Source organism: Leptinotarsa decemlineata, unplaced genomic scaffold, assembly GCF_025532065.1.
Source record: "Leptinotarsa decemlineata unplaced genomic scaffold, Ldec_3_MD MMD2_P_RNA_scaffold_12, whole genome shotgun sequence".
In the NCBI taxonomy this organism is placed as follows: Eukaryota; Metazoa; Arthropoda; class Insecta; order Coleoptera; family Chrysomelidae; genus Leptinotarsa; species Leptinotarsa decemlineata.
Window position 1 is genome coordinate 5,468,258 of NW_027412526.1, and position 16,166 is coordinate 5,484,423.

General features: G+C 38.1%; 1 protein-coding gene across 1 annotated transcript; it reads left to right on the plus strand.

Moving 5' to 3' along the window:
• Nucleotides 1-17: 17 nt before the first annotated feature.
• LOC111511912 (uncharacterized) lies at nucleotides 18-14,893 on the plus strand. The gene is made up of 4 exons (XM_023167985.2): nucleotides 18-836; nucleotides 1,855-2,292; nucleotides 6,377-7,162; nucleotides 14,422-14,893. Exons 1-4 carry the CDS (start codon nucleotides 54-56, stop codon nucleotides 14,881-14,883), a joined length of 2,469 nt encoding a protein of 822 aa, XP_023023753.2. The 5' UTR covers nucleotides 18-53; the 3' UTR covers nucleotides 14,884-14,893.
• The last annotated feature ends 1,273 nt before the right edge of the window (nucleotides 14,894-16,166 follow it).

The window sequence follows — 16,166 nt, forward strand, 5'->3', positions numbered from 1 at the left end:
ACATATCAGTTGAATTTACATTCCCTGATAAAACTGCTTCTACCAAACTAACGATGGATGACGAAATCAAAACCGAAATTTTCAAGTGTATCGAGGAATCCAAGAAAACCGAAAATTTATCCGGCTTGAAGATAGATTTAACTGGTACAAACGAAAAGGGTGAAGGATACATTGCAGACTTCGTTTTCGCTACAGTCAGCGGTACCGATGAGAATAACCAGCTCCAAGTAGATCATTTGGCCATCAAGATGGGCAAGAGAAGCAAAGAATTGAGAGAGAAAATGCCGGCTATAATGGAGATGTACAAAAGAGAAGAATTGTTTTACGAGAAAGTGCTCCCCACATTTCTGGAGTTCCAGTTGGAGAAAAAAGTGGAGAATCCCTTCAATGCAGTTCCTAAATGCTTGAATGTACACTCTACTGATGTCCTGACTGCACTGGTTTTTGAGAATTTAAAGAAATGCGGGTATTCATTGCATGACAAGAGACAACCAATGAACCTGCAACATATTCGACTCGTTTTGAAAAACTACGCAAAACTGCACGCCCTATCTTTTGCATTGCGTGACCAGGAAAAAGAAAAATTCGACGAGTTGACTAGCTGGTATTACTCAGTTCTGAAAAAAATGGTGATAGGGATGAATATGTCTGAAAAAAGTGACACAGTACCAAAAAAATTGAGAGAAGCTGGAAGAGACGACTTGGCAGCGAAATACGAAGACCAAATGGAGACTGGCAGAGAAAACGTTTTGTTGAAATGTCTTGATGACGTTCCCAAGGAGAGTGTCATAACGCATGGAGACTGTCACAACAATAATTTTCTTTTCAAGTATGAGGTGAGATATTTTCCTATAATCAACAAAATTCATAATCTGGATATCAACGTGATTCAAACTATCCAAAATGACAGTTCGTTCGTTCACGGGCAGATGGAGCGATGACAAGTATGTTGTTCATCGTTCGCTTCAGCCTTATTCGAGAAATGATACTCTGAAAGGTATTCGATTTTTAATTGTGGAAAATCATCGACTTCATATTAATGATGGACACTGCCTTGCACTGACGAGAGGCCAATAAGCCCGAAAACGGTCTGCAAGCGTGTTCCAATAATTGAAAATTGATTTCAGCAGCTGCATCGCAAACAGCATATGCAGGAATTACTTCAATGAAGAATCCTGCACCGACACCTGTCGGGTATAATCCAACGCCCTCTGTGGTATTAGCCGAGTAGTTGTTTCATGAAAGGTGTCCGTCCATACAACGTCAGTTATACTAAGTGCACTTAGGATAACATTATAAATATCTAAAATTACTCTCGATTTTCAATTATTGACCGTATATAATGACGAGGCGATTGTTTTGTAAATAGTTTTGAATCTTTTTTGAATCTGAATACTGACATTTCGTTTTGCAGTGTTTCGGGAAGGATATTAAATACTTTTGGTGCTAAATATTGACAGCAATTTTGGCCTATTGATTTCGAAGCAAAAGGTACTAAATAATCATTTTTTGTCTGATATCAGAAATCTCAGACTCTTCCAAGAGAACATCACTCGCGTATCTGTTGTTTTTGAAAAGTATCATTCTTAGGAATCGTTTTTGCGTTACTTCAAGTGGCTTTAAATATGTTTCAGAAACCCCTCCACATCCGACTATTCTATATTTAAGGTGTATGCTATCAAACTTTGGTAAAGAATTTTGAGCTGTCTGGTTTCAAATGTGTCTGCCATTCTCCTGAATCTATATAGAATACATCGTAGTTTTTTTACTAGATAACCAATATGTGTAATAGAAAGCAAAAACCTACCTTTCTTCCAAAAATATTCCCCCACTCTAAGCGACTTTCTATTACAGGATGGAGACAAGGAAAATCCAATCAAAGTTGCCATCCTCGACTGGCAAGTTTCTGAACTTCACTCTCCAGTAATGGATCTATCCTATTTCCTATACGCTACTGCTTCCAAAGAAGAACTAGCTCAACTAGATGTTCTGCTCAAGTACTACCACGCAAACTTATCAGACTTTATGGAAGCGTTAGGATCGGATGCTGGAAAATTGTTTCCTTACGACACGTTAGTGGAACATTGGAAAAAATATTCAGTTTTTCAATTCAGATTAACAACAGGTTTTCTGAAATTACTATATGTTGATAAAGATGACGCCCCGTCGATCGAGGATGTCAAAGGAGACGGTGATATGGATGAAATATTCCGTGAAATGAAACTAACTGATGAAAATTTGTATACAGATAGATTGATATCAATCGTTGACCACTATTTTAATTTCTTGCTGGCTTAAATGTACGCGTCAGAGAAAAATATATTCATTGGTCAATTTTGTTTCATTTCGATTCAGGTCGTGCTTCAAAATCATTTATGAAGTTAATAACAGTAGAATATTTATATAATCATCTGCCTTTTCTATACATTCTATACTGTGGAGTATGGAGGGCGTATGTAGGCCAACATCTCTTAGGCTACATGTTACCCATTGTACATCCTCCCGAAGAGTTGTCCTCCTGAGTCATCGTCCATCCTGTCCTTTCCAGGAAGGTGGACAGGTCACTAGGACACATCTTCTTCATATCGGCAGGTGTAGGCCAAGACTCGCCAAACACACACTATCTTATTGATGATAACTCCGGACACTCGCATAGGACATGCCTGACAGTTTCATCTTCCGGTTCCCACATCCTGCATAGAGGTGGGGCCACTAGCCCCATATTACGGAGGTGTCTCCTTAGTTGACAGTGACCAGTCAGAAATCCTACTGTTAAGCGTAGACTTTTCCTGTCCTCCGATATTGCTCATAAGCCGCATATACTCTTTTTCTAGGTGGAGAGTTCCATGTTAGCTTCCTGTCGAGGGTAGTACCAAGGTGTTTCACTTTTTCACCAAGTTCAGTTCGCTTTTGAAGATTTCGGGAGGTTTTGAGCCCGGTAAACGTCTTTTCCTGTAAAAAGGACCATGTCTGCAAAATAACCGTGTCATCTGCATATGCCATGATGTAGGATGCATTATTGTTGAGGTGATCAATCAGGGTGTTCATATGTTTATTGAAAGAGAGGGATGATTCAAAGGTAACACCTAGATCAGTGAGTGTGTCAGGACGCTCCAGAACTCGATTGTTCATGACGTAGTTACTTAATATCAGATTGTGTTTATGTGGGACAATATTGCCGAAATTTCTCAAAACGGTATAATGAAAATGAAAGAACCTTTCGTATTCCTCATACTGCTCTGCATCCAAGGCAGAATTGTCCAAACTGGAAGTTAGGGTCAGATGCCACAAACGTATTTCTATACACTACCCTAATTGAACACTGGAGGAAATATTCCATTTATACTTTCACTTTAGGAACAAGTGTTTTGCAAAACTTCTACATCGAAAACGAAGATGCACCGATGGAATCTGTAAAGTTCAACATTGATGATTCATACGAAGAGAGATTGATATCGCTTGTTGGACGTTATCTCAGTTTTGTACTCTAATAAATGGCAGTAATGAAGGGACTAATTTTTCGAATCCACTGTGAAAAACTATGATGAGTACTTGACGAAAATCATTGCGTATTTGCAGACCAGGTTTAAGAGGAACTACCTATTGGTGGGACACCTGAGTTTGCTTGCCAATTTGGTACGTTCTCCCGAAATGTCATCCGAGAACGAATCTACATGTATCTAGAAATGATATGGAATCAAGAAAGAATGATAGAGTCAAGCTGCTGGAAAATAATTCCATGAGAATGAAAAGATGAAATGACGAGTACTATTCCGATAATTCACAATATGAATCCAATTCAGGAGCCACCGTTAGACAGCTGTTTTAGCCTGTTGGGTTTCATAAGTACTGAATATTACTGGAGTTTTTTCCCAACACCAAATCGTTATTTTTAACACCTCGACACGTGTTTCGATCACCAAGTGATCATCTTCAAAGAGGAAGATTAAAACTAGAAACTAATGCGAGCTAACCTATTTATTCTATATAAGTATTCCATACAGGAAAACCATCCAGGCGTACCACCCATACAGGTATACCAACCTAAATTAATTTTACAATTTTGCCTTATGTATTATTTTACAATATATGTTTATATACAATTTTCAGCTATATAAAAATGAATTTCACAATATTGCCTATCCAAATTTATTTTTGCAATGTGTCCTTATTTCGTAATCAATAAACCCAACAACATAATTTTATTTTAACAAGCTATATAGTATGCTCTTTGGTATAGGTCCGTCATCGTTATTCGTAATATTATTGTGTTGACTTATTTCTACACTCTCATAGGCATCTAGTTGCCTGTTGTTGTTAACTTGTCTAACTAATCTCAATGAACTGCAAAATATGATGGGCGACTGCTGATTTTTCAGGTCTTCCATATTTTAAGTGTGCTATGTGTTCCTTATATCTTACTTTAATAGATCTTTTTGTCTGTCCATAATATTTTGCATCGCAGTCCTTTCATTCAATTTCGTAAATTCCAGACTTTTCCGAATTCTCGAATTTGTCTTTTGGACTTTCCAAAAGGCTCTGTAGTGTATAACTTGTTTTAAAAACCACCTTCATACATAGTTTCTTGAAAATCTTTCCAAAGTTCCTCGTATATTGGTGGTATGGATCAGAGATGTATTTATCTTGGTTTTTGTCCATTCTGAAAGTTGAGATCATTCTGGACGGAAATCTTGGATAAGATAAACAGCCTAAGGTCATAAAGACTTGTAGAGTGGCGACAGTGATCTAAACAAAAGGCTTTCGAAGTTTTGCCGAGTGAACAATTTCGTGGGAAGTCAGAATTCTGAGACTTGAAACCGAGCTTAGCGTCCATTTAAAAAAAAAAGCGGGGTTATGGGTTAATTAATCATGATCTCGACTAATTGAAGTTGACCCCGGGAGAAAGAGAGCCTCCCGGAATTGGTCGAGGGAGGTGACGAAGATTTTGGAACAGGGAAACGGATCTTGAAAAAGTGGCCGGCGAGAGAGGAAGTGGGAAAAGAAAAGTCGTGGACGGTGGTCTTTAAGCGTAGGGGAGCGAGGGGATAGAGCGAAAAGAACGCGCGGTCGAGCGTCTTATTTGAGAGATAATAAGTAATGTTTTAAAGATTTGAGAAATAGAGCGATTTATAGAGGTTTATTAGGGAAATAAAGAAGTGTTAATCTGAGCGTATATCTGGCTGATTTATAGTGAAATTTCGGAATAATAATTTTGTCTACCGTGGCCGGTAAAGCGAGTGAATTCTCTCCGTGAAGTGAGGTTTTTCCACGACATTGAATAACGGATTACTACGTCCACTCAAGATCGAAACTTTTGGATTAGCCGAGGAAAAATTTGGAAAATAGTCGTTGGTGAGATTTTATGTACTTGTCTGAATAACATTTGCATGAATTTTGGGAAGGAGTTAGCCAAAAAGTAGTATACAGAGTGGCGCAAATGTTTTTCGTGTGTTTTGATTCTTTTAAAGTTTCAAACCAGTATTAAAATGTCATAGGCTGGTCGAGCTGAGTATTACTATCACTCTCCGTATACGACAGCATAGTCGGCGAAGGCACGCTAGAATAGATGTTGACGTTAGGACATAAAAAAACTAGTAGTACCTTCAGTACACGGTTTAGTTTTTCTAATTGTTTAGTGTCTTGCATACCAGAAATTCAGTTTGTTTTCCTTCGGTTTGTTTATCATCCACCGATTCTTATTGTTACATTTTTCTGTTGTTTTATTGTTCCTCAGTTTTTAATTTTTTATTATTCAATATAATATGTTATTTACAAAGTCGAGTTTTCTTTCAAAACTCCAACTTCGTAACCTCCTAAAAAAGAAAAACAAAAGCTGCGAACTCTCAAAATTCGAAAAAAAATCTACTTAAGGCCTTTTCTTCGTGCAAAAGGCCGAATTCATGTTTTCTTCCGGACATTAGCCTACTAATCCAAGAAAAAAAATTGATGTGAAGTTAGTAATTCACAGAGTCCAAGAAAAAGAAACCCCAAATTTTACATGATTGTTTTCATTCTTTCTCTGGATAATTCCCACATATAAAAGATACAAAAGTAGAAATCCAAAATCTTTCTTTCCCAAAAATGGATCTTTCCCAAAAAATATACCACATTCAATTTAATCAGAAAGCAGTTTCTCAAAACGTGGAACAAGAGATATTTCTGACATTCCCTGTATATGAAATATTCAATTGGTGTATTATAGAATTCTAAATTGATTCCACTCATTGAAGTGAATTGTAAATAAAGTTTTGGCTGGAAAAAACTAAGATTAGATAAATATGACATTTGTGCAATCGAATGAAAAACAAGTCAGAGTATTTAATTCAGCACAATTTTTCCGTGGACCAGTCTATTACCATTCCTACCTAACGCATAAACCATGGATGAGGCATTGAAGAATGAAATTGTTTCGTGTATTGAAAAATCTGTGAATTCGGAATTTTTTTCTGAAGTGAAAATCGATTTTGCTGGCACCAACGAAAAAGGAGAAGGGTATGTGGCAGATTTCATCTTTGCAACTGTTCGTGGAATCGACAAGGATAATAAAACGAAAGAGATCCACTTGGCTGTCAAGTATGGAAAAAGAGGCAAAGAGTTCAGAGACAATATGATGTTCATAACGGATGGTTACAAGAGGGAAATATTTGTCTACGACAAAATATTTGGAGCGTTCAAAAAATTTCAAAGGCAAAAAAACATGACGGATACATTCAGTTCTGTTCCTAAATGTTATGGAACCTTTTTATCTGACAACATAGAAGCCTTAGTTTTGGAAAATTTGAAACAGAAAGGACTCAAATTGCACTCTGCCACGGTTCCAATGAACATGCAACATATTCGTTTGGTTCTGAAAAATTACGCTGAATTGCATGCTTTGTCGTTCGCTCTTCGTGATCAAGACAAGGAATCTTTCGATGAGATAGCAGCTGATCTCAAATCAATAATGATATCATTCATTTCAAATACTGACGTTTTCGAAGGAAACGATCATTTATCCATTAAGTTGAGAGAAATTGGAAGAGAAGATTTAGCAATAAAATATGAGAATAAAATGGAGAAAAGCAAGGATATTGTTCTTTTGCAAGTCCTGGAGGATGTCCCTCAAGAGTCAGTTGTAACCCATGGAGACTGCCACAACAATAATTTTCTCTTCAAGTACAAGGTACGCAGAGTTTTGGATTTTTTTATAGACATTAAATATTTCACATGATCTAGACTAGGAGTTCAATGAGTGGGCCACTGATCGTTTGATTTTATACAAAATTAGTGTGTTCATTATTCAACCACTCACTTGATGAAAAAAAAATTAGGATCAGTCATTGATTCCCAAACTATTTCACGTGAGAGTTTGAAAAGCAACTTTTGATTCCTTCAAGCACAAATTCACATAGCATTCCAAACATTTATCAAAGAATTTATATATCTTGAAGCAAAATTGCTCTTATAGTCCAGTCAATTTAGACATTCGAAGCTACCTGAATTCCCACCAAGCTGATAATCAGTAAGATTGTTCAAAATATGATCGAAAATGAAATTTGAAAGTTCCCCATCTTTCCCCTGTAGGAGAAAAATGTTATTCAAGGTCAAAGGTCAAGAAATGAGTTTTTCGCGATTTTCAGCAAAACGGTAAGTTTTATCATGAAATAACTTCAGACAAAAATTGTAGACCATAAAATTATTTACAAAAAATGTAGCTTTTTTTCTACGAGTCACCGTTTTTGAGATATAACGATTCAAATAGTTGTAAAAGTTGCAATCGTCATAATATGCACACGTTTCCACGCCACCTATGAGGTAGTGTACTTAGCGCGTTTTTTTAACGTGGTTTTCCCAGTAGACCTACTCCACGGGTCAGTTGTGATCCTGTTCAATTTGGAACTATGGCAAAATAATGGATATTAGCAGAGATTGACAAGATAAAAGCTATTGAAGTTAAAAAAAAGTAGTGAAATTCAATTATCGGAGTCGTAACTTTCAAATTCTTCTTCTTGTTCTTGATCTTCTTTTTCTTGTTCGTCTTGTTCTTCTTCTTCTTGTTCTTGATCTTGTTCTTCTTCATCTTCATCCTGACTACATGTAAACTGTGTTAATAGCGATGTATTGCATTTATCCTCGTTGGAATCAAACGGATCCTCCACTGTTAGTGATTCAATATTAAAGCACGACCGGCCTTGACGATGTGTACATGCTAGAGAACAAAACAGGCCGGCTTTTTTGCAACCACATTTAGCACTGCACCCCTTTTTGCGGTTGCGAAAAATTGTGTTCAGCAGTTTTTCCGGCGCAGGTGGAAGTAAAGTTTGGACTGGATGAATTGTTGATCAACTTCCAACACCAGTCTGTAGGGTCTAGCTGATCACCAAGCCACGCTTAAACTTTGTAATATACCCGAAAGAGATATTGATTAGCAGCAACTGAGATTGGAGGAAGACAAGGTTTTTTACTTCTGGTATTTTTAACGAAACATGCCTATCTATACTTATCTAGGCAGGTAGTTTTTTAGGAGTTCCGTACATAGAAAGAAGAAAGCGAATGCAGTTAGTGATGATTTCTTGCCGAGTTGAATTACTATTTTTTAAAACTCCTACACATTAAACTAAATTTTGTTTTTTCAAACATTTTGAGAACTGTCATTTTACCACTCCTGTGAAATGCAGATGTCGTATCACAGCCAGTGATTGCATGTAAAAATAGTACATGATTTTGACAGTCTGCGAAAGTAGATAAACTTGTTGATGAATGCCCAACTGGGTATGGATCAAAACTACGCCTAGCTCATCATAAGCTCCATGAGCGGAATGCCCTAACCAACTAGCTTCCATTCGAGAAACATACAATGAGTATTCGATTACATTTCTGTTGATTTCATTTCAGGATAGCGACCAGGAGAACCCACAGTGTGTGGTTATTATCGACTGGCAGGTTTCCGAACTTCACTCACCAGTCCTGGACCTTTCATATTTCTTGTATTCTGCTGCATCCCATGAAGTACTCTCCCAGCTGAAAGATGTTCTCAAATTCTACCATCTTCATTTGACAGAATTTATGCAGAAGTTAGGATCCGATGCTGGCAAAATATTTCCGTGGGACACGCTAGTACAACATTGGAGAAAATATTCCAGTTATGGATTCACTATGTCAACAAGTGTACTAGGAATGCATTTCAGCGACAAAGGAGATGATCCATCGATTGAGGATTTCGGAAATAACTCTCGAAAAGAAAAATCAGATATGAAAATCATAAATGAGGATTTGTACAATGAGAGGCTGATTGCTATTGTAGATCACTATCTCAATTACACAGATGTTTGAAGAGTTGGTAATAAATGAATAATTCGTAATGTTATGTCGAATGTTTTCCATATGTCATATAATAAAAAAATTTCAATAGTGGTCAGTAGCAATTCTGTATTCACATTAGATGATTTTTCTTCTCTTAATACATATGAATTGAAAGAGATATTTTTAGTAGAGACTAGTTGGTGTCGCGGCTTCGCCCACATAGAATTTGGTTTGTCACATTAAGCTTCGTGACAGACCATTTTAAACAAAGAGTTATACTATTTTTTTATTAACCTATAACTCAAGGTTTCCAACTTCAAAACTGATGTTAAACACACGTTAAAAGGTAAAACCTCGTTAATCCTTAGCTCGCACAAGTTTCTCAACTTCTGAGAGTTGTAGTTCGTATGGTGGCGATAGCTGATTAGCGGAAAAACAGATTTTAAACAGATTTTTTAAACAGGTTCGTGTTTTACAATTTCATGAATATATTCCGTAATATTTATATTAATATTAGTATGTGACAATAAAAATTATTCGCCCTCTTCAACACTGCGGAACTTCTACACGCATGGGGAAATACCTTTTACACTCTAACATAAAAATGATATATTCCCATGTAGTATTTTTCCAAACACCAATATTCCCATTATTATATTACGTAAATTCACTCGGTTGATTTCAAAGTGGTCTGGTACACGCCTTAATGAGAACTAACTGATATATCATCTGTGGCGTTGGCAACACCGCTTGGGTATTCCCAGATTATGGGAATGTCTGTATCACAACTCAGTTGAAAAGCAATACGTATTGTGTGAAGATGACTGACTTTCTAGAATACGAAGTCAAATTGTGTATCGAAAGTTCGCTACAAAACGAGAATTTCACCGAATTCAAAATCGACTTTGTGGGAACTACAGGAAAAACGGAGGGATATCTTGCAGACATCGTGTATGCTAAAGTTACTGGAAGCGACCGCTGTAACAAATCAAAACAAGTTGATTTATTCATCAAATTGGGTAAACGGAACAAGGAGTTGAGAAAGAACATGCCAATAATGAAAAACATCAACGAGCGAGAGATATATTTCTATAGCGAAGTGTTGCCAGCGTTCGAAAAATTTCTGGAGCCCAAGGAAACATCGATAGAATTTGACATTTTTCCCAAGTGCTACACAACTTTTCTATCGAATGAAATGGAAATGCTGATACTAGAAGACCTAAGAAGAAAGGGCTATACCCTGCCAGCTGGCATAGATGCGATGAATTTGAAGCACCTTCATTTAGTTTTGAAAACCTATGCAAAAATTCATGCACTCTCGTTTGCTTTGCGAGACCAGAACAGAAGTGCGTTTGAAAAACTTGCTGATGAGTACCTTCCGATAAATCAGGAATTCAATAAGAGTTTGAGGTCTTTCCGAAACTGCGGTACTAGATGTAAGAAGACTTTGGCAGATGTTGGAAGAGTGGATCTTTGTGAAAAGTTTGACGTAATTTTCAAAAATGATGCAGAATTTGAAGTCGAGGAAATATTGAAAGACGTTCCAAAGGAGGCTGTGATAATTCATTGTGATAGTCATATCAACAACTTCTTGTTCCTGTATGAGGTATGTAAAGTTTTGTTTTCGGGAAATGATTAACCAACAAAATTGGTGCATATTGAAATTCCCTATTTCATTCTGAACAAAATCTCAATTGAGGTTTTCATTATCACTTGAAAATACGCAAATACTCGATCAATCTGGAATACAGATACTTGCTATAGTTGCGGCTATGAGATTTCATTTTCGAAAAAGAAACAAAGAAATGAAATAGAAATATAGAAAACAGTATACACAGAGAAATACATGCTTATTCAAATACTACTTCATCATGAAATTTTCACCAAGCAGTTTACAAAACCGCAATAAATGGATTAGACAATAGCTTTTCCAAAAAGAAGAAATGTTTGCTAAGCTAAATGTCATATTGCAGTAGAAATATATTAGGCTGTTTTGTCCGTTTTGATGTTATGTATCTTCTACCATCTGATCTGAAAGAACACTCACTACATAAACTAATCGGCTTGGTGGAGAAGCTGGGTTCTGTAGAGTAGGGAGGCTGAGTGTAGGCCCACAGCACTTAGGCCACATGTGACCCATTGTAAATCCTTCCTAGGAGTTGTCCTCCTAGGTCTTCGTCCATCCTGTCCTTTCCAGAAAGGTAGACAGGTCATCCCCCATGCCCCCTCCCGGGTTGAGTGCCCTGAAGTCAGCCTTTAGGTGCTATTCTTTCGCGATCGGTTATATTGTTTTGCCATGATTATTCCCAACTGAATTTATGCATGGGGGCCCCCAAAAACTAACCGGCGGCTATTGTTGCTAGCGTCGGGCATTTCTCAGTGAATCTAAGGAAAAGTGAATCGCGATCGTGGTCGAATTGTTCTGCGTTGAACCTACTTGACACCTGACACAGACAAGTCACTAGGAGATATCTCTTTTATATCGGCAGGTGTAACGATATTAACGATAACTCCGTATACTCGCCTAGAACATGCCTGACAGTTTCATGTTCCTATTCACACATCCCGCATAGAGGTGTATCCATTAACCCCATAATATGGAGGTGTTTCCTTAGTTGACAGTGGCTAGTCAGAAATCCTACTGTTGAGCGTAGGTTTTTCCTGGTCATCGCCATGCAGATGGGTTATTGCTATATGTCATTAACCGATTTCCGGCCAAATTTTCTCTATGGATTCAAATTGAACCAAAGCGCTGCTGAAACCCCCCGAAAAATCTGCCAGGTGTTTGGCAAAATAATGGTGTTAATGAACGTACTGTACGACGTTGGTTTGCGAAATTTCGTTCCGGAGATTTTAGATCGACAAACAATAATCCAGGACGAAGATTTGAGGACTATCACAAACAGTGTGTAGATGACCTTGTCATCTTGGCAAGGTCCACGTCGGGAACGGTAGCTTGTAATATCCTCTTAAGCATGATGGACGTTGTTCACAGTTAGTGCCTGAGGGAGCAGAAGTCTGTCAACCCCAGCAAAACTTTGATAATTCCCTCCACCAGGAGGAGAAAATTGGAAGATCTAACGCCACTTTTCCTCAATAGTGAGGTTATTCCATTTGAAGCGGAGGTGAAATATCTGGGAATTGTCCTTGATAGAAAACTCACCTGGAACGCTCACTTGGGAAAAGTTTTACACAAAGCCAGACTGTCTCAATGGACATGTCAAAGGATTTGTGGTAAAACTTGGGGTTTAGGTCCCAAACAAATCCATTGGATTCATGTGATGATTGTCAGACCAATGATCACTTATGGTGCAATTGCTTAGTGGCCGAAGGCTTTACAGAAAACCGCCCAAGCGAAGCTTGGTCGTAAGCCTGGCTTACGGAGGCTTGTCTGACCATCAGTGGTGCCGTCAGTACCACACCGTCAGCGGCCAAGGAGATCCTTCTAGATCTACCTCCTTTCCACATTTTTCTGGAGAGAAAGGCAAGACTGCATATAGAGTTGTACACATCGCTAATTACACAAATCGATATAATGCAGAGTGCAACAGACTGTTGATCAACACTGGAAGTCACAACATTCTAGAAATGACCTCTGACTTTATGCCTCAAACTATCAACTACGAACAGCCTTATGAGTTCACAGATGGATCAAAAACGCCTTTCGGTTCTGGTGCAGGTGTTTTTTGTCGCAGACCCAAGACAGAGATATCAACCTGCCTAGGAACCTATGCGACTGTATTTCAAGCTGAAATTTACGCTATTGAATTGTGTGCAGGGAGATTGGAAAAATCCAACCTCATACACAAGTCAATAAAAATATTCTCGGACAGTCAAGCGGCGTTCAAGGCTCTTGTCTCCAACCGGGCAAGCCTAAATTGATAGCAAAGTGCCAAAAACAACTCTCCTCGATAGGAAGACTTAACAGATTGTCTCTGGTCTGGATTCCTGGCCATACTGGCCTGGAAAGCATTGAGGCTACTGACTCACTTGCAAAGGAGAGTGATGCAAGCAGTTCCATCGCACCAGAAACTGTCATTGGCATCGCTTTAGGCTTTGCCAAACAAAGATTGAACACCTGGATGGCAGATGTATGGACTTCTGGCAGAATCTTCCAGGATTGGTTCACTTCAAGGCGTTTATTCACTCAAGCTTGATACCTAATAGTCGTTGGACTATAGTAGGAATGAACTACGATGTCTAATAGGCCTTCTCACAGGTCACTGTCATTTGAATCATCATAGGCAGAGACTTGGACTGTCGGAAGACAGTGTGTGTCGCCTCTGTTTGGCAAATGATTTAACAGCAGAGCAACCGGATATAATAATGTCGGAACAGACAATTACGCTTTATGCTTCGATGAGTTTTGAGAGGTTAAAAAGGACACCAAAATGTCTTGGCACAATCATGTCGCTGGAATTGCAAAGGCTGCTTCTCGGAAGCTTGGAACACTGTTCCGAACCAGAAAACTGTACATACCTTAGCAACTTTTGTTGCTTTATAAAGCTCAGATCAGACCTCATTTATGGAACTCCTAAGCTCCAAAAAATAACATGGTTACTGTATGGTGTTCAGCGGCAGGTGTGATTTACTATAACTTCCTTCAAATGTGCGAAACCAACATAGCAGGGTCCTTTTGTGAGGAAATCGACGAAATGTACTGAAAATTGCATCAGCAGCAGCTGGACTGGTCAACAGAAGAGGTCCTGCTCCACAACACCGCTCATCCGCGCTTTTCCCAAATCACCCTCCGGAAACTAAACGGATTAAGCGTCGAAGTTCTGCCTCAGCCACCTCACTCTCCAGATCTTTCGCTAACCGACTATCATCTTTTCAAGCACTTCGATAACTTCCGCACCGGCATAACCTTCGCCAATCAGGTCCAGGCACAAAAGGCTTTCACCGACTTAATCGAACCCTGAACACCCAATTTTTATGCTGATGAAAGCAATCGAGTTGTGTTACGTTAGCAAAATAGCACTAAATCAAATTCTGCTTATTTCTATTTGATTTGAATGAGTATTCACTGATATATTACAGATTAAACTCATTAAAACTGACAATACTCTTGAAACAAGCTAATAGTTCAAAGCAATCATATTTTCATCCCGAATGTACTCAAATCTTTTTTATTTCCAGAATGGAAACGCAGAGAATCCCACCGAAGTAGCCATAATCGATTGGCAGCTGTCCGAATTACATTCGCCTATATTGGACGTTTCTTTTTTCCTCTTGAGTGGTATTCCTCTGGAAAATCTTCCCCAACTCAACGAGCTGCTGAGGTATTACCACTCACAACTGGAAACCTGTCTGCGAGATCTTGGCTCCAATATCAATAAGATATTTCCATTTCATAGATTATTAGACCACTGGAAAAGATACTCCAACTACGGGTTCTTTTGGGCAATCACTTACACAAAGTTTTTCTTCTGTGACGTAGAGGATGCGCCTTCATTTGAGGATGTAAAGAAAGGATACGACCTCTCTGATTTAATAAGTGACATGAAGGTCAACAATCTGGAAGCTTATAGCGAGAGAATTGTTGAGATCACCGATCATCATTTTAAATATCTTCAGTTTCTAGATTTGAATAGAGCTTAACATCAATCGATTTTTTTTTTCGAAAATGCATGTTCAAAAGAAATCAAATATATAAATTATGATCTTCACTAGGAAGTTGGTGATATTAGTATTTTGTACAATTAGTGATTCCAATCGAGATTTCGACAATAACGAGTATTAAATATCAAGAAGCTCTTATAGGCACATAGTTATGATTCAATAGAACACTAAGAATTTGTATGAACTTAATCATTTTTCGAAAACCATTAAACCAAATGAATCTCATATATGGTGCGGTATAATAGTTTTGTGAGAGCAAACGTAACCTTCCGCAGGAAAATGTAAATAGTTTGAAATTGATTTCATAAACTACATGAAACAATTAATGGACATAACACTCCAAAAAGGGGGGCAAACCGCGCGGATACGTGTTTCTGGCTATTGGCCTCATCAGCGCGGTGCAGCCAAGTGTAAAGGTGGGCAACACTTGTTTGCCGAAAGCAGGAAACAACACATATGCACGGAGTCAACAACAAGAGCCAACCGCACATTTGTGGTTCCAGTTGAAAGACCTAGAATTCCCAGGCTACATCTAACATGACCACGTAGGCAGCTATAGCTACCTGCGTGATATCCGGGTCCAAGATATAAATACATAGAAAGATTTTATCGAGTGTGTATGATGTACAAATCAAAAATGAAACAATTAGTGGACATAACACTTCAAAAAGGGGGGCAAACCGCGGACACGTGTTTCTGGCTATTGGCCTCATCAGCGCGGTGCAGCCAAGTGTAAAGGTTGGCAACACTTGTTTGCCTAAAGCAGGAAACAACGCATATGCACGGAGTCATATGCACAACCTAACCTAACCTCTACCTAAGGTACCTGTTCAATTATGATCACCTGAAATATAACCTCACATCTACATCAATAATAACTCTTTCTCGCTTTTTAAGAAAACAAGTTCAATAATTGTGATCTATTATTCAAATCCAGTTGGTCATTCATTAGAATGTTTGAATTTTTAAGTTGAATAATTTCCATTGTTTCCAAATGATTCAGTTTCAAACCTTTATTTTCTATGTGCCAAATTTCGAACTCTGCGTTAAAGAAATCATTTTCTTATAGAAGATTATTCGAATATGTTGAATTTGTTTTCTTCGTATGACGTTCCTGGATTCGATTCCTAAATGTTCTGCCAGTTTGACTAATATATACCTTAGGTCACGTTCCACACTTTGATTTATATACACCTGATTTCTCGAATTTTGATGTTTTGTCTTTATTATTTTTAACTAATTTTCCCAACGTTTTACTCGTT